This window comes from Drosophila kikkawai, chromosome 3L (assembly GCF_030179895.1).
Source record: "Drosophila kikkawai strain 14028-0561.14 chromosome 3L, DkikHiC1v2, whole genome shotgun sequence".
NCBI lineage: Eukaryota > Metazoa > Arthropoda > Insecta > Diptera > Drosophilidae > Drosophila > Drosophila kikkawai.
Window position 1 is genome coordinate 14,705,123 of NC_091730.1, and position 25,466 is coordinate 14,730,588.

General features: G+C 43.7%; 8 protein-coding genes across 16 annotated transcripts; 5 read left to right on the top strand and 3 right to left on the bottom strand.

The window, feature by feature from the left end:
- The first annotated feature begins 579 nt into the window (after positions 1 to 579).
- On the top strand, positions 580 to 5,078 carry Herc4 (HECT and RLD domain containing E3 ubiquitin ligase 4). Of its 2 annotated transcripts, none has more exons than XM_017167668.3 (11): positions 580 to 981; positions 1,049 to 1,226; positions 1,354 to 1,590; positions 1,728 to 2,454; positions 2,513 to 2,774; positions 2,832 to 3,155; positions 3,211 to 3,501; positions 3,561 to 4,159; positions 4,229 to 4,454; positions 4,513 to 4,626; positions 4,689 to 5,078. In XM_017167668.3, exons 1-11 carry the CDS (start codon positions 901 to 903, stop codon positions 4,839 to 4,841), a joined length of 3,192 nt encoding a protein of 1,063 aa, XP_017023157.1. In that variant the 5' UTR covers positions 580 to 900; the 3' UTR covers positions 4,842 to 5,078. The 2 variants fall into 2 exon arrangements, with proteins under 2 accessions (XP_017023157.1, XP_017023158.1); XM_017167669.3 differs by having other exon boundaries at positions 1,049 to 1,211.
- A 380-nt stretch (positions 5,079 to 5,458) lies between these two features.
- Myo61F (Myosin 61F) lies at positions 5,459 to 18,288 on the top strand. 3 transcript variants are annotated; one of them, XM_017167625.3, is made up of 7 exons: positions 5,459 to 5,801; positions 14,485 to 14,629; positions 14,703 to 14,818; positions 14,938 to 15,400; positions 15,466 to 17,729; positions 17,879 to 17,975; positions 18,057 to 18,288. In XM_017167625.3, exons 2-7 carry the CDS (start codon positions 14,504 to 14,506, stop codon positions 18,069 to 18,071), a joined length of 3,081 nt encoding a protein of 1,026 aa, XP_017023114.1. In that variant the 5' UTR covers positions 5,459 to 5,801; positions 14,485 to 14,503; the 3' UTR covers positions 18,072 to 18,288. The 3 variants fall into 3 exon arrangements, with proteins under 3 accessions (XP_017023114.1, XP_017023113.1, XP_017023112.1); XM_017167624.3 differs by lacking the exon at positions 5,459 to 5,801 and adding an exon at positions 8,566 to 8,722; XM_017167623.3 differs by lacking the exon at positions 5,459 to 5,801 and adding an exon at positions 13,631 to 13,790.
- On the bottom strand, positions 9,424 to 10,245 carry LOC108075261 (annexin A7). 2 transcript variants are annotated; one of them, XM_017167627.2, is made up of 3 exons: positions 10,206 to 10,245; positions 9,975 to 10,139; positions 9,424 to 9,881 (listed from the first exon to the last, which is right to left on the bottom strand). In XM_017167627.2, exons 1-3 carry the CDS (start codon positions 10,234 to 10,236, stop codon positions 9,439 to 9,441), a joined length of 639 nt encoding a protein of 212 aa, XP_017023116.1. In that variant the 5' UTR covers positions 10,237 to 10,245; the 3' UTR covers positions 9,424 to 9,438. The 2 variants fall into 2 exon arrangements, with proteins under 2 accessions (XP_017023116.1, XP_017023115.1); XM_017167626.2 differs by having other exon boundaries at positions 9,424 to 10,139.
- Positions 18,289 to 18,434: 146 nt separating the features above from the next.
- On the top strand, positions 18,435 to 20,538 carry ND-ACP (NADH dehydrogenase (ubiquinone) acyl carrier protein). Of its 3 annotated transcripts, XM_017167347.3 has the most exons (5): positions 18,435 to 18,554; positions 18,641 to 18,800; positions 19,819 to 19,905; positions 20,004 to 20,135; positions 20,261 to 20,538. In XM_017167347.3, exons 2-5 carry the CDS (start codon positions 18,651 to 18,653, stop codon positions 20,438 to 20,440), a joined length of 549 nt encoding a protein of 182 aa, XP_017022836.1. In that variant the 5' UTR covers positions 18,435 to 18,554; positions 18,641 to 18,650; the 3' UTR covers positions 20,441 to 20,538. The 3 variants fall into 3 exon arrangements, with proteins under 3 accessions (XP_017022836.1, XP_017022835.1, XP_017022834.1); XM_017167346.3 differs by lacking the exon at positions 20,004 to 20,135 and having other exon boundaries at positions 18,436 to 18,554; positions 19,819 to 19,920; XM_017167345.3 differs by lacking the exon at positions 19,819 to 19,905 and having other exon boundaries at positions 18,436 to 18,554.
- A 154-nt stretch (positions 20,539 to 20,692) lies between these two features.
- msd1 (mitotic spindle density 1) lies at positions 20,693 to 21,276 on the top strand. Its single transcript, XM_017167349.3, has 2 exons — positions 20,693 to 20,829; positions 20,888 to 21,276. The coding sequence occupies exons 1-2, from the start codon at positions 20,793 to 20,795 to the stop codon at positions 21,274 to 21,276; spliced, it is 426 nt and encodes a 141-aa protein (XP_017022838.1). The 5' UTR covers positions 20,693 to 20,792.
- Positions 21,277 to 21,379: 103 nt separating this feature from the next.
- msd5 (mitotic spindle density 5) lies at positions 21,380 to 22,267 on the bottom strand. The gene has a single exon (XM_017167348.2). The coding sequence runs from the start codon at positions 22,209 to 22,211 to the stop codon at positions 21,429 to 21,431; it is 783 nt and encodes a 260-aa protein (XP_017022837.1). The 5' UTR covers positions 22,212 to 22,267; the 3' UTR covers positions 21,380 to 21,428.
- Positions 22,268 to 22,445: 178 nt separating this feature from the next.
- Positions 22,446 to 23,769, bottom strand: LOC108075091 (uncharacterized). Its single transcript, XM_017167373.3, has 3 exons — positions 23,622 to 23,769; positions 22,792 to 23,559; positions 22,446 to 22,731 (listed from the first exon to the last, which is right to left on the bottom strand). Exons 1-3 carry the CDS (start codon positions 23,628 to 23,630, stop codon positions 22,516 to 22,518), a joined length of 993 nt encoding a protein of 330 aa, XP_017022862.1. The 5' UTR covers positions 23,631 to 23,769; the 3' UTR covers positions 22,446 to 22,515.
- Positions 23,770 to 24,042: 273 nt separating this feature from the next.
- LOC108075135 (uncharacterized) lies at positions 24,043 to 25,384 on the top strand. Of its 3 annotated transcripts, XM_070285673.1 has the most exons (5): positions 24,043 to 24,145; positions 24,199 to 24,338; positions 24,478 to 24,694; positions 24,757 to 24,933; positions 24,995 to 25,384. In XM_070285673.1, the coding sequence occupies exons 2-5, from the start codon at positions 24,199 to 24,201 to the stop codon at positions 25,286 to 25,288; spliced, it is 828 nt and encodes a 275-aa protein (XP_070141774.1). In that variant the 5' UTR covers positions 24,043 to 24,145; the 3' UTR covers positions 25,289 to 25,384. The 3 variants fall into 3 exon arrangements, with proteins under 3 accessions (XP_070141774.1, XP_070141773.1, XP_017022908.1); XM_070285672.1 differs by having other exon boundaries at positions 24,057 to 24,338; positions 24,757 to 24,930; XM_017167419.3 differs by having other exon boundaries at positions 24,059 to 24,338; positions 24,757 to 24,930; positions 25,011 to 25,209.
- The last annotated feature ends 82 nt before the right edge of the window (positions 25,385 to 25,466 follow it).

The window sequence follows — 25,466 nt, forward strand, 5'->3', positions numbered from 1 at the left end:
TCAAAAAACAGCTGTGGTTATTATTAAATGTTTATAAGTGAGTTAAAATTATTAATTACATTATAAATATTTTTATTAATTTTTTTTTAATATTAATTTTTATTTATATTTCTATAATTTTTTTTATTGTTTTTTTTGTATATTTTTATATCAGATTCTAACAAGTTTTATCGGGTTGTTTAATAATAATACTAATAAAAAGATTTTAATTAAAAAACTACGAAATATTATTTTGAATTTTATTTTAATATGTTTTCTTATGTATTTTATCATTTGATTTTATATTTAATTTTTTTTTATATCTCATCCGATTCATTGCCGTTGTAATTAAGTATAAAATATAATATATATTTAATATATATATTTTAATTTAAAAACTTTGAACTCTTTTTTTTTTTTTAGTTTTTTCGTATTGTTTTCATATTATTAAATTTTATTTTTAATATATATTTCAATATATTATTATTTTTGATCTCTAATCCGAATCATTGCAGCCCTGATTAAAGCACAGTTCCAGAGTTGCCAACTTACGAAAAGCTCGGCTGGCGCTTTTACAATCGATTGGCAGCCCCACAATTATTTGTTGGTTTTTTGTTGCTGGTTTTTGATTTTTTATATTTTATTTTCATAGAAAACAGATATGCAGGCGTAGTTCTCGGTAACTCGGCAAGATCCAGTTAGACAACCTTGTGTGTGACAGTGTCAAAGGCATGAGCAAGGGAATCCGTATCTGGAGCGAGCGGAACCACAGCAAAAACAAAAACAACAGCAAAGCGCAGAGGGCAAGAGTGGGCGAAGAATGTAGCTAACACCACGGCTACTTTCTCGAAAATTCTCGTAGCGTCGGAAGTGTATCAGCTAGAAAGTAATTAAGCCAAAGTCAACGGAGCTGGCGCTGGAATGGCAACCGGCATGGAGCTATACTGCTGGGGGAGCACCACCCATGGACAACTGGGCCTCGGCGGCATCGAGGATGAGCAGGTAAATGGTTATCTATTAGAGTTGACAGGCTCTGGCTACTAAGTTACTTACTCCATTCCAACGACAGATCCTCACGCCTACCCAAATACCCTGGCAGCCGGACTCTGCCGTGCAGCAGGTGGCCTGTGGACACCGGCACACCCTCTTTCTGACTGCCAACGGCAAGGTGTACGCCTGCGGCAGCAATGACCACTCCCAGCTGGGTCACGACCTGCCCACCAAAAGGCCACGTATGTCGCCATTTCGTATGTACATAATCTTCATGTATCGTCTTGACTTTCCTTTCACTACTATCTCCACCTCATCGTCACCGCCACCACCAACACGGCTGTAACCGAGTCCCACTTACTTATCTCTGCGGACTCTTTGCAGTGCTTATCCCGGAGCTGCAGGACTATGTGATTATCCAGATTGCCTGCGGCAGCCGCCACTCATTAGCCTTGTCCGAATGGGGCCAGGTGCTGAGTTGGGGCGACAACGATTGCGGCCAGCTGGGGCATGCCACCGATCAGGAGATCGTCCAACTGCCAAAAATCGTGCGCCAGCTGGTGGCCAAGACAGTGGTGCAGATTGCCTGCGGCAACAATCACAGCCTGGCGCTGACGAGCTGTAAGTGCTAAGTATTACACAAGTATTACAGGATGAGCGCCTAGGCGGTCTTTTTACTGGAAAAGCTCCTACAATTTTTATCAATACTTTGGACTTTTCCTTTTGATAACCACCCCTGCCTTCCCTGCTTCTTTCAGGTGGCGAACTCTACTCGTGGGGCTCCAACATCTACGGCCAGCTGGGAGTCAACACCCCCAAGGAGCTGACGCACAGCAATCATCCCGTAAGACTGACCACGCTTCTGGGAATTCCGTTGGCTGCCATTGCCTGCGGTGGCAATCACTCGTTCCTCATCTCAAAGTCCAGTGCTGTGTTCGGCTGGGGCAGAAACAACTGCGGTCAGCTGGGCCTGAATGATGAGGAGAACCGCGCCTATCCCACCCAGCTGAAGACGCTGCGCACTCTGGGCGTACGGTTTGTGGCCTGCGGCGATGAGTTCTCAGTGTTTCTAACCAACGAGGGCGGTGTGTTCACCTGCGGAGCTGGTGCCTATGGCCAATTGGGGCATGGCTTTGGCTCGAACGAAATGCTGCCGAGAATGGTTATGGAGCTGATGGGAAGCACCATTACCCAGGTTGCCTGCGGCAATCGACACACGCTGGCACTGGTGCCGTCGCGCGGAAGAGTCTATAGCTTTGGATTGGGCAGCTCGGGGCAGCTGGGCACGAGGAGCACCAAGAGTTTGATGCTGCCGCAAGTAGTCATTGGTCCTTGGGTATCGCCTAGTGGATCGGCTTTGCTGCAATCCAGCGATGCCAAGGTCTCGGTGGTCATATATCAGGTCTTCTCCGGCGGGGATCAGTCCATTGTGACGACCACTTTGTATGTGGACAAAGTGCCGCCCGAGGATCAAAGGAACTACAAGTAAACACAAGTGACTTTCCTTAAGGAATTTCTGGAAATTTCCTCCTACTTTTTTCAGGGAAAAATCCCAGATTCTGTCCTTGACGGCGGAGGCCACCAAGCAGTGTGCTCGCTTCAAGCAGGACGATCAAAGCGACTTGGATCTGCTGAACACGATGGAGCTGATCTTCAAGAGCCAGGCCTGCCTGAATGCCTCCTTCCTGCTGGACCACGAAAGACACTTTGGCTGCTCCGTTCGCAACCATGGATTGGATCTCAAGGCGGCCCAACTGGCCTTCGATCATCTGCGCAATGTGGAGAATGAAGCCATCAAGCAGGTGGTGGGTATCACTCTCGACTTGATTTTCAATATTTCTTCTAAAGACTAGATCCGCTAGATCTGGGACAATGTGACCAAGGAGCTGATTGGTTCCATGGTGGCCTCGCCCGCAGATGTGGAGAGCATGCGTGTATACCTCCTCCTGCCGCTGTACCATGAATTTGTTAACTCCAAGCACTACAAGTCCCTGCAGGTGCCCTTCGCCAATGCCATATTCAAACTGACGGAGAATCCGCGCAAGGTGCTGATGAAGTGGCTGGCCCAAACGCCAACGGAGTACTTTGAGCATTTGGTACAAAACTTTCTGCATGTCGTAGTCCACATAATAAGCTTCAAAATGGGCCTGGCTGTGGTCAATCCCTCCGCCGAGAGACGTCAAAGGGTATTATGTTTGAATATATATCTTTGTGAAAGTGAATAATGTTTCCGTTCTGCAGCTGCTGCCCTACAGCTCCGAGCTGGAGGTGATCCTCAAGCTGATCTCAACGCTCTGCGCCATCAATAACCGACGCGATGATCGCCTCAACTATCAGGTCTTCTACTGGCCAGATCTCGGCGACTATGCTGACGTGCAGCAGGAGTATGTCAAGTGGATAATGGCCGACACTGCCGGCGAGTTCAATATCTGCAACTATTCATTCCTCTTTGATCCGGCGGCCAAAACGGCCCTGCTGCAAGCGGACCAGGCCCTCCAGATGCACTCGGCCATGGCCAATGCGGCCAATAATGTGGGTTAAGGGAAGGATAAGAATGAAACAGCCAGCTTATATACTCTCACTCTCCGCAGGCATTTTACAATCTGCTCAACTATGGCCTGCCAGTCTGCCAGTTCATAGTCCTAAACGTGACGCGTGAGAATCTGGTGCAGGATTCCCTACGAGAGTTGCAGCGCTACTCGCAAAGTGATCTCAAGAAGCCTCTGAAAATCAAGTTCCACGGCGAGGAGGCCGAGGATGCCGGTGGCGTGCGCAAGGAGTTCTTTATGCTGCTCCTGAAGGATCTCCTCGATCCCAAGTATGGCATGTTCAAGGAGTTTGAGGAGTCGCGTTTGCTTTGGTTCGCCGATCTCACCTTCGAGACGGAGAACATGTACTTCCTGATCGGCGTGCTCTGCGGTTTGGCCATCTACAACTTTACGATCATCAATCTGCCCTTCCCGCTGGCCCTGTTCAAGAAGCTGCTGGGAAAGCCAGTCGATCTCAGCGATCTCCGGCAGTTGTCGCCGCCGGAGGCCAACTCTATGCAGTCGCTGCTCGATTACAAGGGTGAGGATTTCAAGGAGGTCTTCGACCTCACCTTTGAGATATCGCGCGACGTGTTTGGCGAGTCGGAGACCAAGTGCCTTAAGCCGGACGGCAGCGACATAGCCGTAACGCTTGAAAATAGGTAAGGTTTTCTTTTAGATATAAAAAACAACTAAAACTAATTAAAAACCTCTATAAATTTTCTCTTCAGACAAGAGTTTGTGGACCTGTATGTGGACTTTGTGTTTAACAAGTCGGTAGAACTGCACTACAATGCCTTCCACAAGGGCTTCTTGAAGGTGTGCTCCGGTCGAGTGATAAACATTTTCCAGCCCGAGGAGCTTATGGCGGTGGTGGTTGGCAACGAGGAATATGACTGGCAGGCACTGGAGGACAACTGCGAGTACAAGGAGGGCTACAATTCGGGTGATGACACAGTGAGTCTCTGCCTTAAGAAGTTATATCAATGGCTTGATGTTTGTTTTTTTCTTATAGATCAAATGGTTTTGGGAGATTATTCATGATCTGTCCGAGGCGGAAAAGAAGAGTTTCCTACTCTATTTGACTGGCAGCGACCGTATTCCCATCCAAGGCATGAAGGCTCTCAAGGTGAGTTTTTCAATAACATCGGAAAGTACAAAGAAATCATATTCAGATGATTTCCAATGCAGCTCACCATTCAGCCCACATCCGATGAGCGCTTCCTGCCCGTCGCCCACACTTGCTTCAATCTGCTGGACCTTCCGCGCTACAAGACCAAGGAGCGCCTCAAGTTCAAGCTACTGCAAGCCATCCAGCAAACTCAGGGCTTCAGCCTGGTCTGAACACACACACACCTTTCAAGGCTTTCAAGTACAGGTACTTTTTCCACACTTATTTCTCGCATTTCTGGATTGAAGAAGAACAATATATGGAACACGGACATTTATCAGCGATCAAATCAAATAGTATAATGTTGTGTGTTATGGCTTTAAAAACCTATAGTAGTAAATATCACCTTGTTATGGAATTTAAGGTAAAAAAGAGGAAAGAAGAATAAAATTTGTGGATCAGTTTGAAGATAAAAAACAAGGGTTTTCTTAGATATTGGATTTTCAGAAGAATATAAAAGTAAATTTTTGTGGACAATTGAACATTGTTCTGGAAGAAATCTGCAAGGAAATCGGTAGAATTAAAAGAAAAAAACACCCATACTATTTTTTACAATTGTATAATTCTAATTTCTTACCAATTTTCTTAGATTTACAATAATTAAAAAAAACGATCGTAAAATCAAATTTGATAGCGATAACATCAAGCTCAACAGCCTTGATATATCGTTATCAGGTTATCGATAAATTTAAGACTTTCTTCGCAATAGAGTTGGCAGGCCCGTCACCAACAGCTGCTTGGCGAAATGTGGCGGCAAATCGAAGCCCGACGAAGTCATTTGAGTTTCAGCTTTTGCAAGGTGCGCGTTCGCGTGCGGAATAGCGCGTGTTTGAATTTTATTCTCGGGCGAGAACTTTTTTGGGCACTACCTCTCATTTGAATGCGTTGGGCGTGCGGGGTGTAAAATATTAAACGACAGGCACGAAAGACCCAAGAGAGTGTGTGAGTGAGTGTGTTTGTGCAGTGCAAGTGCTGTTGCCGCCTTGGCCTCGATTTTTCATTAAACAACAAAAAAAATAAACAAATAAAACACACACTCCCGACAAGTTCGCGGCTCGATCGTTTTTTGCCGCTGTCACCTGGAGCGCCGGGTCAAGCTAACGGTACCCGCATCGAAAAAGAAACTCAAACAGGTAGAAACAAATAACGAGGTGAAATTATGCGTACTTAGGAGGCCCGCTTACAAATATGCTGAGCTTGCTGTCCAATTTGTCAATCGGTTGTCCGAGCTTCTTAATCCGCCACAGTCCATGGCCCCGATGGCCTATAAAACCAATTACCACTACCGATCTTTGCATATCCTGACAGCTAACAAATGTTAAAAGCACCGGGGGAAGACACAACAAAAATGTATAAAAAATATTATAAGCGATATGCGGTGCAAAAACAACAAAAAAAGAAATAAATTCGAAAAAGCGGTTCTGCCGGTTTGCCTGTGGTCGTGATCTGCAGCGTCTTCCGCTGCTTTCTTTCCTTTGCACGATTTGAACTTGGACACCAAACGCAACAAAAGCTACAAAAGAAAAGTAAAAAAAAAAAAATAGCTACAAAAGCCCACACTGGGAAAAATATTTATATCAATTACCAAGACAGGAATTTAACTTCAATGAGCCGAAGTTTGTATATACTTGCATTATCAATTGGCTCATGGTAAAACGATTATTATTAAGCCCAAAATGTATTAATTTGAATTCGGAAAGTATTGCTATTTTATTATTTTAAGGCAAATAAATCCTTTTTTAAATAATTAATATACATTTTTAAATTATTTTACGTTAATCATAAATGAAAATACAACAACTTCTTTAAGCAAAGTTCTTGCATTTTCTCTCCGTGTAAGCAGCCACAAATCGAAGAGGAGATCTGGTTTACGGTGATGCTCCTCTAATAAAGCGAACGTTTAGGCACATCCATTCCGCTCTTTGCTTCCCTCTCTCTATCTTTCACTCTCTGGCTGTTCCGTTTGCTTCCTGCTTCCACGCCACACCATGGTTCCCATCAAGGATATGTGGCTGTGGTGGTTGGGGGTCACCTGCCCGTCTTCGTCGCTCCAACCCGCGCTAAGTCTGTTTGTCCAGGTTTTATAGCAGGAACAAATAGACACAGACAGAAACACACACAGCCAAAGAGGGTCAACACTGCGTATGGGGATGTGTGAGAGCGGGCTATGAGTAATCAGTATGCAGCGAGGAGGGATATATACATACAGAAATACAGATATATGACTCCCCTCCCCCGTTGACCAATTGAAATTGTATCAAATTTCGATTTCATTGACAAACTGTTGCGGCCCTCCATTAAATTGACCCAATTTTGAAAACTGTGGCCATAAGCTGCTTAAAAATAAGCAACTGCAATCGATCGACAAACCAAATGATTTGCCAAATCTGGCAGCTGTTTAAATACAAACAAATAACAATAACCGACGTTACACTTGGAGAAAATACTAAATAAAAATATGATTACAGTTAAAGGTAATATGAAATATGGAAATAAGGAAAGGATCGGCTCAAATTCACGAAAAATATGTATATTTCTAGTAAAACTTTGTTCTTAAGATTCCGTGATATATTAAAAACACTATTTATATTTTTTAATTACTCATGGGGACAACTGTTTTATAATCTTTATTATTTTCCTGACAAACTCCAGGTCTTTTATATTCTTAGTTGATTTTCAACATTTCTTTGTTAACAAGAATTAAAACCGCAAACAAGTTCTCCCAGTTATGATTCATACAGTTTAGGACTTCTTTTTCAAGTGCACACAGCACTGGCCTCAATGTCATTGCCTCACACTTGGCACCCAAATGAAACGAGTTGGAAAACCATGTCGGGGGGAGAAGACACAGACACAGAAGATTATTTTGGTAATGATGTAATGCCAAGTTTTTTGCCAACTAACTGGCCAAACAAAAAGACAAAAGAGTCAAAGAACCTAGAGAAGGAAATAAAATTGCACGCCTTTTGGTTCGGTTAATTGCGATACATATTTATTATCGCCGCAGCCTTGTCAGGTGGCTCTACAAAATTTAACATTTAACCAAATCTTACGCTAGCTACATATGTAGTATCCATACCCACAACCAACCGAAAAAAAAGGTCTAAAGCTTCGATGACAAACTTGAACTTTCCCTTATCGGTTTCGGTCGGTATCGCGCGTTATCTCTTTCCCGGGGTTGAACCAATTTCACTGATATAACAATTGATCATGTACACATACAGGGTGTAGTATCTCTTTCGGGCCCCATTGCATTTTATGGCTTTCGTTTATTTCCCTTTAAAAAGAGCTGATTTGATAAGATACTAAAAAGTAGAGGGGAAATGCCAAGACCCCGAGCGATAAACGTCCATATAACCATTGAAGCACTGAGTTTTCCAAGAAAGATTTGCACAAGCAGTGAATGGGGATTGAGTTAACTCTATGAATGCCCTATTTTTATGAATGGAAAGATCATTGATAAAAGATCTTAATGGAATCAGTTACTTCCTGATAAACTTGTTTATTTTATGATATTATTTAATTATTATTTAATATTTAAGATCTGGAACGTATTAAGCTAAAAACTCCTTCATCTTTCAGTAAACGAAACATTATTATGTTTGATATATAAACAAAATAGGAACTCCACTTCAAAATGCAAATCACTTTGAGAGACATTGCCACACTCAATCCGAAACCAAACTCGCTGTAACCTATTCCCTCTTAGACATTACTGATCCACCCTCATAAAAATAATTATCGGAGCCATTCATGGCCATATGCCCCACTCGAATGGAGGTACCTAAGTGAGCACATAATACACACAAAGCAAAAGTCGCCCCACTTGTCATAAAACCACGATTGACGAGCCCCAAGAGCCCGGCAGTCTTTCTTTTCCATTTCCACATTGCCAGAACGGCGATGGAGGAGTGAGTGTCGTTGTCAGCTCGTGTTGGGATCACAATTACAGCGAATCGGATTTTTGGAAAAAGTGTCAAATTAGCAGAAAACCTTTAAAAATTATTGGTGTGTGCAAGCAAAAAGTCTGGTTTGAAGATATTTAAATAAAAAGGTAAAAGAAAACAGAACAACGAAACGAAACCTTTTTTTCAGCAGATTTTTTTGCTGTAAATCGCGTTCAAGATCAACCGTCAGTTGACGTATTTTACGGCCTGCAATGGTGCTAAGAAAACAGCAAGGCGAGAATGCCTTTAGTGATTGTTTAATACTTAATGGTTATCCGAGGCTTTGGGTACTGGCTATGCGTCACAGATGCCGGCAAGATCTCCACGGGGCCTCGTCCCCAAAAATGTGCGGGTGACTCAGCGCAGCGGCGAGTCCAGATTTGTGGGTTTCGCTCAACTCAAGCGAACATTGCAAACTTTGAATTTTAATTTACCAGAAAAACAGAGAGGGTGAGAGAGAAATGTGACGATGACTTAACGATCGTTTGAAGTTCAGGCTGTGAACGAATTCGATCATCGCTTCTTTCGGTCAGCGGCCTCTTGGTAATAAGTATGCTCTCTGCCAAACCTAATGATCCATTCATGAGGCGTGATTCTTATAAGCTTTGTGTTTCGAATATTCTCAGGCCTTAAGCTGGGTTCGATTACACGGCAAGATATTTGTTACTTTCTAGGGATATGCTTGTATACCATCGTTTGTATAACTGAATTTAAAATCGATCCAATTTAATTCTTCGAGATTTTTAAAACTTCCATAACTTCCACATAATTAGTTTTCACTTTATTTAGTTTTGTTCAATCTATCAAATTATAGTTAAACATCCTAAACCCTAGCCATTTGGAGCAGATGATACAGTGGCACAATGTTGGCATTATTCCTACCCTCAAGGAAGTTCTGGGAGAGCACGGCCCGGCCCTGGAAGACGCCTGGAATGGGCGAGGGCGTTAGGCCATCGGGTCCGGGTACCTGGGTATCCCCATCGCCGCCAGCCGAGGAGCGATAGAAGGGATAGAACGGATAGCCGGGATAGCCGCCGAAGCCAGGATAGCCCCCATAGCCAGGATAGCCATATCCACCGAAGCCGCCGTAGTAGTTGTAGCCATTGTAGTAGGGATTGTAAAATGGAGGAGGCTGTGGTCCTGGCACTGGCGATGGTGGAGGCGGCGGTCCCCACGGCCGTTGTGGTGGCGGCGGGTAAATGGGCGGAGTGGGCGACCATGGCGGCGGCGGACCATAACCGTACTGGCGCGGATGCTGCTGATCCTCTGGTGGATAATAGTAATGATGTTGATGTACTGACGGTTTCGGGGTGGTCGTCGAGGCGCCGGTTGCCATCACCAGCTTGATGCCGCCCTTACCAATGGTCTTCAAAAGGTGCTCGTCGATTCCCCGACCACTTCCCAGCGTATCGTCCAGCACCTGTTGCTGCTTATCGTTCCTGGCCTGGCCGGTCACCAGGCTGGTCTGCACCGGGGTCTTATCCTGGAAGCCCCAGGCGTGGCCCACCAGCTGCAGCAGGAGCACTGCAGAAAAGGAGAACGAGTTAATTGGGATTCCTTAGAGAAGATTTTTGAAATTCCAATACTCACCCAGACAAATCGCAGTCACTCTTCGATCCATGATCGCCAAGATGGTAATAACCTGACCATTGCATCTGCATTCCCTTTTTATAGTCAGTCGATGCATCTCCAGTTCCCGGGGCATCGTTTAATGCCCGGTTTTCTCATTAGAATAGTGGCCCAAATTTGGACTGGCTTTCTTTTCTTCATCGCTCCGATCATTAGAGCTCGCTCTCGATCTCGGATCGATCAAGGCACCGTTCTAATAACTACGTTCATTAATTTGCATACGATCCAAAGGGGCTTTGTGGGATCTTCCCACTTCTTAAGCCATTCTAGATTCTCCGTCGTTTGATTCTCGATCTTTTTGAGTTCTTTAATCGTTCGGCCAGCAGTGCATAAGCTTAACGCACATTGAAGAGTTCAATATCTCCCGCGTTATAGCTACTTGATATATGACGTCATTTGTATGCAGATCATAAAATCGTATTACACTGAAGGAAAATTCTACTTTGAAGGCTTCAATATGTTTTATTTAGCCTTTTAACATTTACTTAATTATTTACACTAGCCTTAGAAAATTCATTATAAGATAGCCCGTTTTTATTTTCTCCAGCAATTTTAATGTTTATTATTTTATCTCTCAATTTTGTTCAGTGTTAAAATAAAAAAGTTAAGAACTTATCCGTGTTTGGGGTGGGACAAACATTTTTGGGTTCCGTTATGGGTCGTGTGTCGTAGACATGTTTACGAGTTGTCCGATTCCACTAAGAGCAGGAGTTCTTCTCTCTTATGTTACATCATGATTGTGGAGCAGAGAAACCAGTTCTCCGATCAATTACAAAAGCTGAATGGCGACAAAAGAATGCGTGGATCAAAAGTCGACAAGAAGGCGATTCCCTCAGGGAAAGGAAAAAACCACATGGGAAAAGTTTAATGACTTTTGATAACCCTCTTAGGAGGAATATAAAATTTTTTTTTAATTTTATTCCTAAGGGAAATGCTTACATTCCTTGGTTTATAAACAGCAAAAGATTGTGATTGCTTTCAAGGTTTTTTTTTCTCGATTTCTATTTGCTCAGCGTATATGAAAAGGAATCTAACTAAATTTAATATAACATAATATTTATGAACAACTATTAACCTAAACAAATTATTAATTGCTTCTAAAGTTTTTTCTGTATATTCTTTATTGAGGAAATTATAAAAAATCACACAGCTATGTATTAGTCATTAAATAATAATTAAATCACTTAATTATAAATTTATTATTTACCCATCTATTTATATTTATGATGTCCCCCACATTATTAAGGTATTAATTTTTATCAATAACCTGTAATGAGTTTATCTAATCACATTAATGTATGTGGGGCTAGGACATATAATTAAATTTGTTGTGTAGAAATAACTCCGTTATCAATGCGTGCCAAAAGTCGTCTACTAACTGTCTATATAAGTTCTAGAGGATGGGGTATCTGGCGGTTGAGAACCCTAACGATTTTTACCTTCTAATATATATGATGTGTAGCATAATCTCAGGCGTCCGTAAATTAACTTAAGGTGCGGAAATTAAATGGAAAGTCAAGTCTGACTCCCATTATTGTATACTCTTCCATAAATGGTTCTCGCAGACATGTTTCGCTATCCACAACAATCTCCGTCCTACGTGCAATTAACCAATTATGTGACAAACACCGACTTGCCACAGAGCTGCTACGTGTCCGTCGATCTCTTCGAGCTTCAAGAATTCCTGCAACAACAAGACCTTTAGTCTTGAATTACCGGCAAACATTTTGCAATTAGTCCAGGGCCTTGTCTCGATGGGATCTCTCTGCCTTCTGCTCCATTGATCACCTATCGTTGGGGAACAAAACAAAAGTGACATCAATTGATACCGAGGGTGTGAGTGAGTGTGTGTACGAACTACTTACTTACAATGTTTGCCTTCGGCAATGACTTATTTAGCGTACTGATAGCTGATAACACGGCGCTAATGGGAGAGCGATCGGAGTAGGGGTCCGCCTCAGAGTCTGGATTCGCAATTGAAACGAGAATTCTGATTCAACGAATCCACTTTTATGAGGCAGTCAGCGAACGATCTCTAAGTCGCTAAGTTCGCAAAAAAAAAGAACAGAAAAAATATCCTTAAAACCGGTTTTAAAACCGCGTATTATTTATTTTTTAAACATATTAAAAACGTATTAAAGCGGGCAAAGGTTTTATATTGGAATCTTTGTATTTTTTGAAACAATAGTATTTGATCTGTGATCATAAAAAAGTTGGAGAAACAATATTTAAAAACTGAAATATGGATATCAGTGACGAGTGAGCAAATTCTATTTTAAAATAAATACAAATAAATACAATTTAATAATGTTCTGGGTGATTCTTTTCGAATTTCTTTGATTTTAATAAATAAATAAAAACAAGAAACTAATTTTGGGAAGCAGTTTGCCATAGGATCATGGAATCAAATCAAAAATCGATCATAACTTAGCCAAAAATATATTAATTTCAGTTCGGAAAGCGGCTCTGTGTTATTTTTTATTAGTTTATAAAAGCTGCATACTTTATTTTAAATTTTAGGAAATCGAAATTTTTATCGATTTTTCAAAATTTTAACGATGTAACCCCTTATAAAATTTTCAAAAAATTGAAAAAAAAATTTTTCTTGCGGACATGGCTAGAAAGATTCGCCTGTTGATGCTGATCAAGAATATATATACTTTTTGAGGTCGGAAATGACTCCTTCATTTCTGTTTTAACTTTTAACTAAAATTATATACCATAGAAGGGTGTAAAAACCTTTTTGCCTGTTAGAGCCTGATGGTTAAAGATCTTATCAAAAACGAAGAGCAGATATAGTAAATAATACTTTTAATGTTTGCATTATTGTATCAATTTCTCTTAATCCTTAAGAGATTACTGCCTAACTTCCAAGCAAATTATTAAACTACTTCCTCCTGCAATGTGCTATAATATGAGTCATTTATGCAAATATGCATTCCTTTTATTTCTCCCCATATTTCCCCAACATTATTTTATCTAAAAATAACCTTTTTAATTACTGCTAAAGTCTCTGAATCATAATCTTCCCTCCCAGTCCATAAAAACCCAAGATGAGAACGTATAACTTAAGGATTGACTCATATAAATCAAATAAATGAACTCAGATACTGGATTCCGCTCCGGAATTCCTTTGCCTTTGGGATATTGTCATGGTTCATACCAAAACCCGAGTCCCGCATTTAGTTTTGCGAAAGCAGAAAGGCTTTATCTAATCGGAGGACTGATTGGCAGCGGCCCATTGCTCTTCTCCGTATAGCTAGAGTTATATTATCGTTGATAAAAAAGGCGAAAAAAAAAAAATGCTACGAGGCCAATTGATATGTAGAACGGAGAAGTATTGATGGTTAAAACACCTCAACTGCCAGCGGATCGCGTTAGTTTGCCATCAGAACCGTCAACGGGCGGAATATGTGCGAATTCTGACATCTCTGCCGGAGATAGAGAGAGATTAGAAAGTGTGAAACGCTCAGAGAGATCAGGAGGGATTCCCAGTGAAGATCATCGTAATCAAAGCAAAGGAGACAATCGAATAACCATGACCAGGTAGAGGCTCCAAGGAGAACGTGATCTAGTCACCTGATTAATTAGATTAATACATATATCAAAGTGCAAACCCACACACACACTTCTTGAGACGGCTTATAGTATTACTTGAACCACAAAATCCATTGCGTAATCGGGCTCTTTATGGATTTACCCCGCCCCATATCAGTAAAAGCTATAAAGTCAGTCCCCTCTGCTCCGACTCCTAATGAAATATGGCATTGATAAGGTGGTGAATTGCACCTGCCCACCATTATTTCTAGACTTCTATAAATACCAAGAGTTTGAGATTGGATTGGATTGTGATAAAAACAATATTGGATATTGTCTCATAGCATGAAGTCATTGCAATGCATTTAAACTTTAGTTGTTATTTGTGGACTGAAGCTTTCATTTCCGCCGCCTTGTTTCTTTATAAATTCCCAAGCCTATACTTTACGTAAATCTTATCAAAATGGAATGGGTATTTGTGTTCTCAAGAGGTTTCTTGTCCTCTAATCAAGACAGCGGGCTAAAACATGGCAACCCTTTTTGCTTAGTTGTAAGATTAGGTACGTGAAAGATAAGGGTTATGGGATTGGAGAGGTGGGGCGAAGGAGTTTCCCAGGAAGTGGGGAAAATTACAGGGAAATCGCAGAGATTGAAATCACCCAAGTACATTCTTTGTAAATCTTGGAATATTTTTTCATTTTAGCTCTACAACTTTGCCCAACATGGAGACGGGTTTGCATGAACGCGATCGTGCCGGCGTCCAGGACTTTGTGCTGCTGGAGAACTACCAGAGCGAGGATGCCTTCATTGAGAACTTGAAGAAACGCTTCCAGGAGAATCTGATCTATGTAAGTTTAACTTTAATGTAACTATCTTTATTGTTAGCTTTGTAATACATATTTTAACCTTTGCTTTTGACAGACGTACATTGGTCAGGTGCTAATCTCGGTGAATCCCTACAAGCAGCTGTCCATCTACTCCGATGCCCACATCAAGGAGTACAAGAACAAACACTTTTACGAGATGCCTCCACATGTGTAAGTGTCATTCCTCTACTTAATAATATTTAATTCAACATAATTTCTCTCCTTAAGTATTAATAATATAATTTTCCCCAAAATCCCCTTTCCTTTAATTTTAAAAAATTCCCCTCTAGCTTCGCTGTGACGGATAATGCCTTCCGTTCGCTGATCGAGGAGAACCGTGGCCAGTGCGTGCTCATCTCGGGCGAGAGTGGTTCCGGCAAGACCGAGGCCTCCAAGAAGGTGCTGCAGTTCATTGCCGCCTGCTCGGGCAATCAGACCACCGTCGAGGGTGTCAAGGATAAGCTGCTGAAGAGCAATCCCGTCCTGGAGGCCTTTGGCAATGCCAAGACCAACCGCAACGACAACTCCTCTCGCTTCGGCAAGTACATGGACATCCAGTTCGACTTCAAGGGAGCACCCATCGGGGGTAATATCCTTAATTACCTCCTGGAAAAGTCCCGTGTGGTAGCCCAAATGGCTGGAGAGAGGAATTTCCACATCTTTTACCAACTCCTGGCCGGCGCCGATGAGACCCTGCTGAAGGAGCTGCGTCTGGAGCGGGCTCTGGACACCTACAGCTACCTGACCGATGGGGTGAGCTTCTAGGCTTGATTTCTTTAGAGGATTCTTTATAAACTCTAAACTCTTTTATTCTACAGCTCAAGGGCAGCGTGTCGAGCATCAACGATGCGGACAACTTCCGGCAGGTGCAGCAGGCACTCAGCGTGATCGATTTCACCAAGGAGGAGCAGCGCGAGATTTTCGACATTGTGGCCAGTATTCTGCATCTGGGCAATGTGGCATTCAGCGAGGTCGAGGGTAGTTCCAAGGTAAACAGCCGCGATGTGGTAGTGACTGCTGCCCGGCTCCTGGGCGTAAATGCCGGCGAACTGGAGGCCGCACTGACCCATCGCACCATCGATGCTCGCGGTGATGTGGTGACCTCACCGCTGAACCAAGAGCTGGCCATCTATGCCAGGGATGCCCTGGCCAAGGCCGTCTACGATCGCCTATTCTCGTGGCTGGTCCAGCGCCTGAATATCTCGCTGCAAGCAAAGGACACGCGGAGCGCCAAGAGCAATGTGATGGGCATCCTGGACATCTATGGCTTCGAGATCTTCCAGAAGAATAGTTTCGAGCAGTTCTGCATCAACTTCTGCAACGAGAAGCTCCAACAGCTGTTCATCGAGCTGACGCTGAAGTCCGAGCAGGACGAGTACCGTCGCGAGGGCATCGAATGGATACCCGTGGAGTACTTCGACAACAAGGTAATCTGCAATTTGATCGAGGAGAAGCACAAGGGCATCATCTCCATTCTGGATGAGGAATGCTTGCGGCCGGGCGAGCCCACGGACATTACCTTCCTGGAGAAGCTCACCAACAAGCTGGCCCAGCATCATCACTATGTTTGCCATGAAAAGGCCCCAACTCACATCCAGAAGATCATGCTGCGTGACGAGTTCCGGCTGGTTCACTACGCCGGCGAGGTCACATACAGCGTTCATGGCTTCCTCGACAAGAACAACGACTTACTCTTCAGGGATCTGAAGGAGACGCTCAGCAAGGCGGGCAACGGAATTGTAAGGAGCTGCTTCCCGGAGCAGGAGCTGCGCAGTCTTAAGCGCCCCGACACGGCCATCACCCAGTTCCGCGCTTCGCTGAACAACCTCATGGACATCCTGATGTGCAAGGAGCCGAGCTACATTCGCTGCATCAAGCCCAACGATCTCCAGGCGCCAGGTGTCTTCAACGACCAGTTGGTGCTGCACCAGGTGAAGTATTTGGGACTCATGGAGAACCTGCGGGTGAGGAGGGCCGGCTTCGCCTACCGTCGCACCTATGAGCTCTTCCTGGAGCGCTACAAGTCACTAAGCAAGTCCACCTGGCCGAACTACAAGGGTCCGGGCGGACCGAAGGCTGGAGTCCAGCAGCTGGTCAAGGATTTGGGCTGGGATGATGAGAAGTACCGCGTGGGCGAGACAAAGCTCTTCATTCGGTGGCCAAGGACGTTGTTCGACACGGAAGATGCGTACCAGCTCAAGAAGCACGATATCGCGGCCATAATCCAGGCCCACTGGAAGGGACTGATCCAAAGGAGAAAGTACCTTAAGCTCCGCGCCCAGGTGATCATCCTGCAGAGCTACTGTCGCCGCAGGTTGGCCCAGCAGGCGGCCAAGCGGAAGAGGGAGGCTGCCGACAAGATCCGGGCCTTTATCAAGGGCTTCATTACCCGCAACGAGGCTCCCAACGGTTTCAACGAGGACTTCATTGCCAATGCTAAGCGCATGTGGCTGCTGCGGCTGGCTAAGGAACTGCCCAGCAAGGTGCTAGACAAGAGCTGGCCCCATGCACCCGGTCACTGTCAGGAGGCCTCCGAGTATCTGCACCGCCTGCATCGCCTGCACCTGGCCAGGATCTACCGCCTGAAACTGACGCCGCAGCAGAAGCGCCAATTCGAACTGAAGGTGCTCGCCGAGAAGGTGTTCAAAAACAAGAAGAACAACTATGCGTCGAGTGTGTCAACCTGGTTCCAGGAGGATCGCATACCCAAGGAGCACATCCAGCGGGTCAACGACTTCGTGGCCAGCACCTTTGGCAGCGAGCAACTGAAGTACCAGTCCTTCTGCACCAAGTTCGATCGCCATGGCTACAAGTCTCGCGATCGCTTCATCCTGCTGAGCAACAAGGCCATCTATGTCCTGGACGGCAAGACGTACAAGCAGAAGCACCGCCTGCCGCTGGAAAAGATCGACTTTACGCTAACGAACCACAACGACGACCTCATGGTCATTCGCATACCGCTCGAGCTGAAAAAGGACAAGGGCGACCTGATCCTGATCATTCCGCGAATCATCGAGTTCAGCACCTACATCATCGACACCGTGGGCACTGCCCAGATCGTCTCCATTGTGGACAGAAATTCGTAAGTATTGACTTAGAACTTGGAACTGCCTATTAATTGCTTAGAACTTTCTTAACAAAAATGTTAAGCTTTTAATTAATTGCACAATTAATTCCCACGACATTTTCTGAAACTACCATTTCACTTTTCTCGTTTATCTCGTTTTGCAGGCTGGAGCACAACGTGGTCAAGGGCAAGGGCGGAGTCATCGACATTCGAACGGGCGCAGAGCCGGGCGTGGTGCGTGATAAGGACCACCTTGTTGTTGTAAGTGATGTCACCAGTCGAGCAAATAAAACCCTCTTATCGCTGCGACCTCATTTTTTAATATTTTCTTTTATCGCTTAGATTGCTGGACAATAAGAAGGCGAATTTACTACGACTTTCTACAACAATGGCTTTAAATCAAAGGACGATTGTTTTGTTATATTCGTGTATTTATACTGTACTTATTGTATGTATTTTTTGTTACTCCCGAAATGTGTAAATTGGATTTTATATGACTAATGTTCAGACCTAAATGTATATTGTTTATAAAAAAGAAAATACCTATAAATATATGAGACTTTTGTATATCTAATCAATTGGTAGTTTAATTGGATTTTGAGGAATCTGAAACGTTGCCGAGTTCTGAAGAAGAGTTTCAAATATCCCACCTATTCGATTACAAAGAATCGTTATCGATGAGCACTCATGATTAATCAGCTGCATCCAATGTTACCAGACTTTATGAATTTTTGGTCTGGTGGCTTGCGTTAGCCCCAACTATTTAGAAACAACCTCTGGCCACACCGACATTAGCCGTCTTTCTTTTGCTCCAGAACTTTTACATAATCTGAAAACTGTGTAAGAAATTGCTCAATATCGTGTACTGCCCGCGTGCACTTTTCCCGGCGAGACGCGTGATTAATTCGCCCGTATTTACCTTGCAGGAGACCCGAGATGTCGTTCACACAGATCGCCCGCAGCTGCAGTCGGCTGGCGGCGACTTTGGCCCCCAAGAGGATCGCCAGCGCCGCCCTTGTCCAGTCACAGCAGGCCAGGATGATGCACAGGATTGCCGTGCCGGCCGTGGCCAATCAATGGAGCCAAGTGAGTGCTTAGCTAGGGGTAACATATTTTCCAGGCCCCATATATGTAGGTGGGGAACCTCTCCAGATTTGGCTACCTAACCTCATTGCAAACGTCGGAGCCTGGGGAGTTTTATAGCTCCAAAAAGGATCTATGGATGGGTCTTAAGAACCCCAGGCTGCAATGGCATAGCGACATGTGGCTAACTAGGGGCCTAAAGTGATTGCATCATATTGTTTTGCATAAAACATGATTGTTTCCCCTGGTCAACGCACTAATACAAACAAGGCCGGTGCTTGCATGTGTGTGTGTTTGATAATACTACAGTGGAAATTGGCTAAAAGTAACCAGAAACTTCTTATGTCGATGGAGGAGAGGTCCAATAACATGGCCAAGGATTTTACTTTAAAAGAACCATTTATGATCAGTGATACTGAGGAACTTGCCTTGCAAAAGTTTTTAGTTATTATTGTAAAATATTTACCACTGATACTGGCACTTTCACTTCACAATAATTAAAGTTTAAATGTTAGTTTAGTTTAAAACAAGCTTGAGCCAAAATAATTATAAAAGAGACAGTTTTTTGTACAATTTAGCCAATTTGTCTCTACAGGGACTTTAACTAGCAAGTAGTAGATTTAAAATTGAATTTTATGAGTCAGTTCTTCTATTTCTTCCAGTTTTCTATTATTATTTTCATAGTTTCTGGAAATCTTTTATATTTTTTTCTATTTGTCATTGAATTAATTAATTATTAAATAATTCATGTTTATTTCTTATTTTGTTATATTCACAAGGCAAAACTATATCAACAAAAGAGTAATTTATTGCTATCAATCGATGTTTTCAATAATTTATTAAAGTTGTATAAGATATTCCAAGTTTATCAAATTCTTAGATTGACATAAACTATCTGATAAAATTCTAACAAACTCAAATAAATTCAATTAGAAAACTTTAAAAATCTAAAACAAGAATTCCCAGCTATCTTGGCTCTTTAAAGACACTTCATCCGTAAACTAACTCATATAATTCACAGAAATTCGGAGTGCGAAGCTACTCGGCCAAAAGCACCATCGAGGACATCAAGTTCCGTGTGCTGAAGGTTGTCTCCGCCTACGACAAAGTCACCGCCGACAAGGTAAAACTATCCACTTCAAGGCCCCACTAACTCTTTGGTTTGTGTTTCGTTCTTTTCTTTTGGCCAAAACCAAAACCAACCAGGAGTGCAGACGCAATCGCTGGCAAACGCAATCGGTGCGCAGGTACTCGGCGAAACCGCCGCTCTCGCTGAAGCTTATCAACGAGCGGGTCTTGCTTGTCCTCAAGCTGTACGACAAGATCGATCCCTGCAAGGTAAAAAAACAAATCACATTGATTGCCTTTGCCAGTGCAATGGTTACCGCCACAAAAGAACTGAACAAAGCCTATCCTTTGCCCACATATATAGCAATCCATGCTAATAACGTATCCATTTACAGCTCAACGTTGAGTCGCACTTCATTAACGACTTGGGACTGGACTCGTTGGATCACGTGGAGGTCATCATGGCCATGGAGGATGAGTTTGGATTCGAGATCCCTGACTCCGATGCCGAGAAGCTGCTGAAACCTGCCGACATTATTAAGTACGTCGCCGACAAGGAGGATGTTTATGAGTAAATTGTAACTGTAATGCAAACACCATGAAACGGATTACACTTAAACTTAAATAGAAAACAAATACAATTTGAACAACAATAATAAACCAAAAAACGTTAGATATGATTTGTTCGTTAAGGGAAAACGGAGGGGAACTTAAGAAGGGTTTCGAGTAGAAAAGAGTAAAAGTGTAGTCTCTAATTTCTTATATTCTTTAATAATATTTCAAAATTAAAAAATTTCAAACTCTAACCGATCATTCGAACTTGTTGAGTTCGAATTTCGATGAAACTAGTATTTTCAACATTTTTTGGAATATATTAGCTTTCAACACCACGGTCACATTGTTTCTCATATAAATAAAGATTTCGAAATGCCCGACGCTGCCGACGAAATGTTGGCGCGATTAGGTAAATACAATTAGCCAAGCCAAGTTCCTTCATCTAATTCACCTGAACCCCACTACAGCCGCCCATCGACGGTCCTTGGGCAAGCAGATCAGCAAGATAGACGAGATAATGGAGCGCTCCAACAACACCCTACTCCACATCGAGTCCAATAACAAGGCCTTGGCACTGAACGCTTCGCCGCAAGACTCTCAAAAGGTGTACAATCTCAAGCCAGAGTGCGAATTGGCTGTGGTCCGTATCCTGCAGAACTTTCGTCAGCTGATGCAGAGCAGCGATCAGCGGGAGGACACGGGCAGCGCCTTGGACGGCTGCCTGGCCTACAGACACCGCGTGGAACACCTGGGCAGTTCGGTGCGCAAGCTGGTTGCCCTCTGCGACACAGTCAGCCAGATGAGAAGTTTCCAGGCGGAGCAGGAGGCGCAGGAAGCTGGCGAGGCATCGCCATGATGATGCATTCTCACGGGATTTATAGATTACCAATCTTATATTATTTTATTTAGAATTTAATGTTTGCAACGCTTAAAAGGGGAAATACACATATTATTGTTCGTTTTGTTCCCAAATTTCTGTATTCTAACGATAATATATTAATAATTAAATCAAATCAAAACCATGTTGTAGCTGCTGATTTGCATAAGGGCATAGCTAAGCACCTCCACGAACATTTCGAGGCGCGCAGCCACGCTCCCGTTGGCCATTAGCTCGCTGGGACTTGGCAGCGGCAGGCTATTAGAGCGTAGATAGTTTAGCTGCTCCATATTGGCCGCCAGAGCCAGCAGCTTCTCCTGCTGTTCAGCTGAGAAGGCGTCCGGTGGAGCATCACCTCCCGTGGGCATAAGCTTCTCCAGCTGCTGGGCAAAGCCATGCAGCTGCACCAGCTTTTGTTTGTAAATGGATTCCGTGGTGTCCAGAGCGGCGATCTCCTCGTAGATCTTCTCCAGCTTGCGCTGGAAGACCCTGAATTCCTTGTACACCTCCACGGCACTGGGCAGCTCCTCCAGCCGCGTCATGCTCAGCGAGATGTTGGAAGTGTTGATGGCCGTCGACTGATCCGCCAGAGCCGCAGTCGAAACTTCTGCACCGCGCAGGAGCGTGGAGTTGACCCGCTGCAACTCGCCTCGCTTCTTGGGCATCTTCTGGAGATTGGCCGGATACTCCTCCAGGGTCTTGAAGAGCTCAGCGTACTCCGCCACCGACCCAAGGTCGTTGGGCGGCGACATGGCAGCCGTTTCCTCGTCCAACATCAGCTGCAGATTCCCGAAGTAAGCCGGTGGCTTCATCACCGTCTTGGACACGCAACAATCCTTGAGATTCTTTAAATGCTGCCCGTAGTTTCGGTATAACTTTGAAGCTATGGTGCCGAAATCCACTTCAGTTTCCATTTTGCACTACTTTTTGCTGCCTTTTTGTGTTTTTGTTTGAATGCGAAAAGCGCCAGACAGTGTTGGAAAGAGCCAATTTCCAACACTTTTTATTTGTTTTGGTATATTTATCGATCTAGTATTTAAATAATTGTGCATTATTTTTATATATTTTGGTATATTTATCGATCCGGTATTTAAAATAATTATTTTATAAAATTTAATATTTTATTAATATAATATAAAATATATAAATTTTAAATTGCCATCTGGGAGTTTAATTTATTTTATGTTTATCTTAACCATTTAAATTAAACAACAGCATTCATCCGTACTCAGACTGAACGGTCAGCGAGAACTGACCCTTTGGAATTGTATTGGCATGATACCAGAGGCGTGTGTCCACAAGGACAGCATCGCCCGGCTCCACGTAGAAGGAGAAGGGCTGGCACTGATGATCGCACTCGGGGGCCGGTGCCAGGAACCAGCTCTTGTTGCCCTTCAGCTGCGCCTGCCACATCAGTCGCGGTATGTAGTCCAGCTGGTGCGAGAAAACCCAGAGATTAGGTCCAAGCCGAACCGATTTGTTACCTCAGCTTACGTGCATCACAGCTCCCTGTTCGTAGCCCATCAATATGAAGTCCGTGTGCGGCATTTCGGCATCTACAGGCAAGAAGTGGGGACGTGGATATAGCTTTCTGAGCTCAGCCAGCACCGCCGGCTGGCAGACACTCCAGCCCACAAACCAGGGAGCTCCTTGGCTTAGATTCGACCTTTCCGGGGACAATGCAAACACATCCCGCAGCGACTTGAGGTCGGAATTGAAGTGCTGGAATTGACAGTCCGCTTCAATGGCGCCCGGCACACTCTGGTACAGATCCCGGATGTAGGCATAGTTGAGATCCTTCTGTGCCGGCCAATGGGCCACCGCTTTCTTTACGATGATCGGCAGCGAGGAGTAGGCGTGCGGGGCAAACTCCTCCCGGGTGAGATTGGCCAAGATCAGAGGCGCACGCACGCCCTTGCAAAACTCACAGTCACTGATCGGTCGCGTGGCCTCCCACACCAGATAGTTGTTGGGCAGGAAGCAGCGCACTCCCAGCAAGAACGAGATGGTCTCGTAAAAGACCGGCGTGGCCACCAAAATGAAGAAGATGATGCCCACCAGCCAGATTAGATTCAATCGATTCGGATTGTGGTCGATGTCGCGCGTCTTGCGGAACGCTTCCTCCAGCTCCTGCTTGGACACTAGACCGGTGCGCAGGCTATTTCTGTGCAGTTCATCTAGTTTTGCTGTGAAATCCTCTCCCAGACGCTCGCGTACCTCCCGCATCCGGTAGCCCAGAGTACGAGTGGGTCGGCTAATGAACTGGAGGGGTTCAGAGTAGCAATTAGTATGGGATTTCTTGTTTAGATGGTACACTGTCTCACCAGAAACATCCTGGAGCCCTCTATCAGCACTTCCGACAATTATTAATTACCTAACGTTTACTGTTTTTAAACAAAGACATTGTTTCTTGTGTTTTAAATAGATGTCAACAAAGAATTACCGCATTTTAGCCTTCCAAAAATACCAAAAATGTTTTTACTAGCTTTAAAAACGGTCACACTGGAGGCACATCAGCCAGTGTTCCCAGGGGCTTTCCCTAGATTAAGGTGTTTTTTAACGTCCTAGGTTAAAGTTTAGGGGCCAGATAAACCTAAACGTTTTCTCCCTCTATTTTTCTTGATCTCGAAGATATATTACATCTTTTTTATGTTTTAAATAAATTAATTTTTTGAATTCAGGGGCACTTGGATTATTTAGGATAAATCTCCTCTTATCATGATTTTTTAGGGGAAAGCCCAATTTGTTATTTGGCAGCACTATCCCGAGCTTAAATTTCTCAGATTGCATTATTACAATTATAAATATTAGCCACCAAGTCCACTGCTGTCACACACATTCCCTGAACGTATATTTTGTGCCATTTTAATGTGAAATTCTACACAAGTCAATCATTTTCAGATGGCTTCCAACACGACGAAGAAAAGCAAATCCTCTGGAATGCGCATATTGTGGCTACCGGGCCGAAAGTCTCATTCCAAGGATCAGATTAGTTCTACGAAGACCCAAAGGAAAGCTGAGGTGTCCGAGCTTAATGACTTGTAAGTAAGGTGCTCCCGGAGAATTGCTGAAATTGAGAAACGGGAGGAGAACGTAATATTTATGGCTAAAATCGAAATGCCAATGTTCTCGGCCTATTTGTAATACTTAGAAGACGATAACACAATTGGTTTATTTCAGACCCTCATCCCTGAGCCTGACCACTTGCTCACTGACCGAACGTGATTCGTCCATTGATGGTTCATTGACCAAACTTTCGGAGACCGCCACTCTGCAGGTCACCTCCGTCACCACATACTCTCCAAACCTGAGACCGACGGCCTCTCTACCGGAGATTGCACCCACTAGAGCCATGACTTTGCCTACTGTCATCACCACCGCCGAGATACAGGACATTGTAAGTTGTGTGCACAGAGTCCCACTATATAGGTCTTTAACTTGAGGTGTTTTTTGTGGCAGCCCAACTTTATAAGTCCCGATGATTTGCCCAAAGTTCCAGCAGCTGCTATAGAAACGGATGTGGTGCTAAATAGCTCGGCGGAAACTTCGATGGCACAAGAAGCGCAGGACTCGGCTCATTCTCAGGAATCGGCGCCACAGAAGAATAAAAATAGGAACCATAATAACAATCAGGTAGTCATCAGTTTGAGCTATAAAATTAAGTTTCGTCTTAATAATTATTTTTTTCTAACATGAGGATATCAACTCCATAGAAAGCATTTCCACCGATTTTGATTGGATCGACGAGATGGTGCATCAGCGAAACTGCAACGAGATGATGCACAAGAACAAGCGAAATAAGGCGTCGACAAAGGGCCTTGAGAGCAGTCTCCAGCCTGAGGCCGATGAAATAATTGATCAACAGATGTACAGCTACAATAACAATGACTTGGCCAAACACAATTCGTCGAAGGGCAGTGACGGCGATGACGATTTGGTTGTCAAATGTCTGTATTACACGCTCATGTGCTGTGATTGTAGGATTTCGTAGAGGATACGAGTACTGCAAGATCCATGTAACTGGCTATTTATAAGGAAATTAGAACTTATGATACTTGGGCATATAAAAATAAACTCTGCAACACAAGACACAAGAATAGATCCTTTTAATAAATGTTATACTATTCCATACTACTGTATTTGGCTGTATAAAATGATTTAAAAGATCT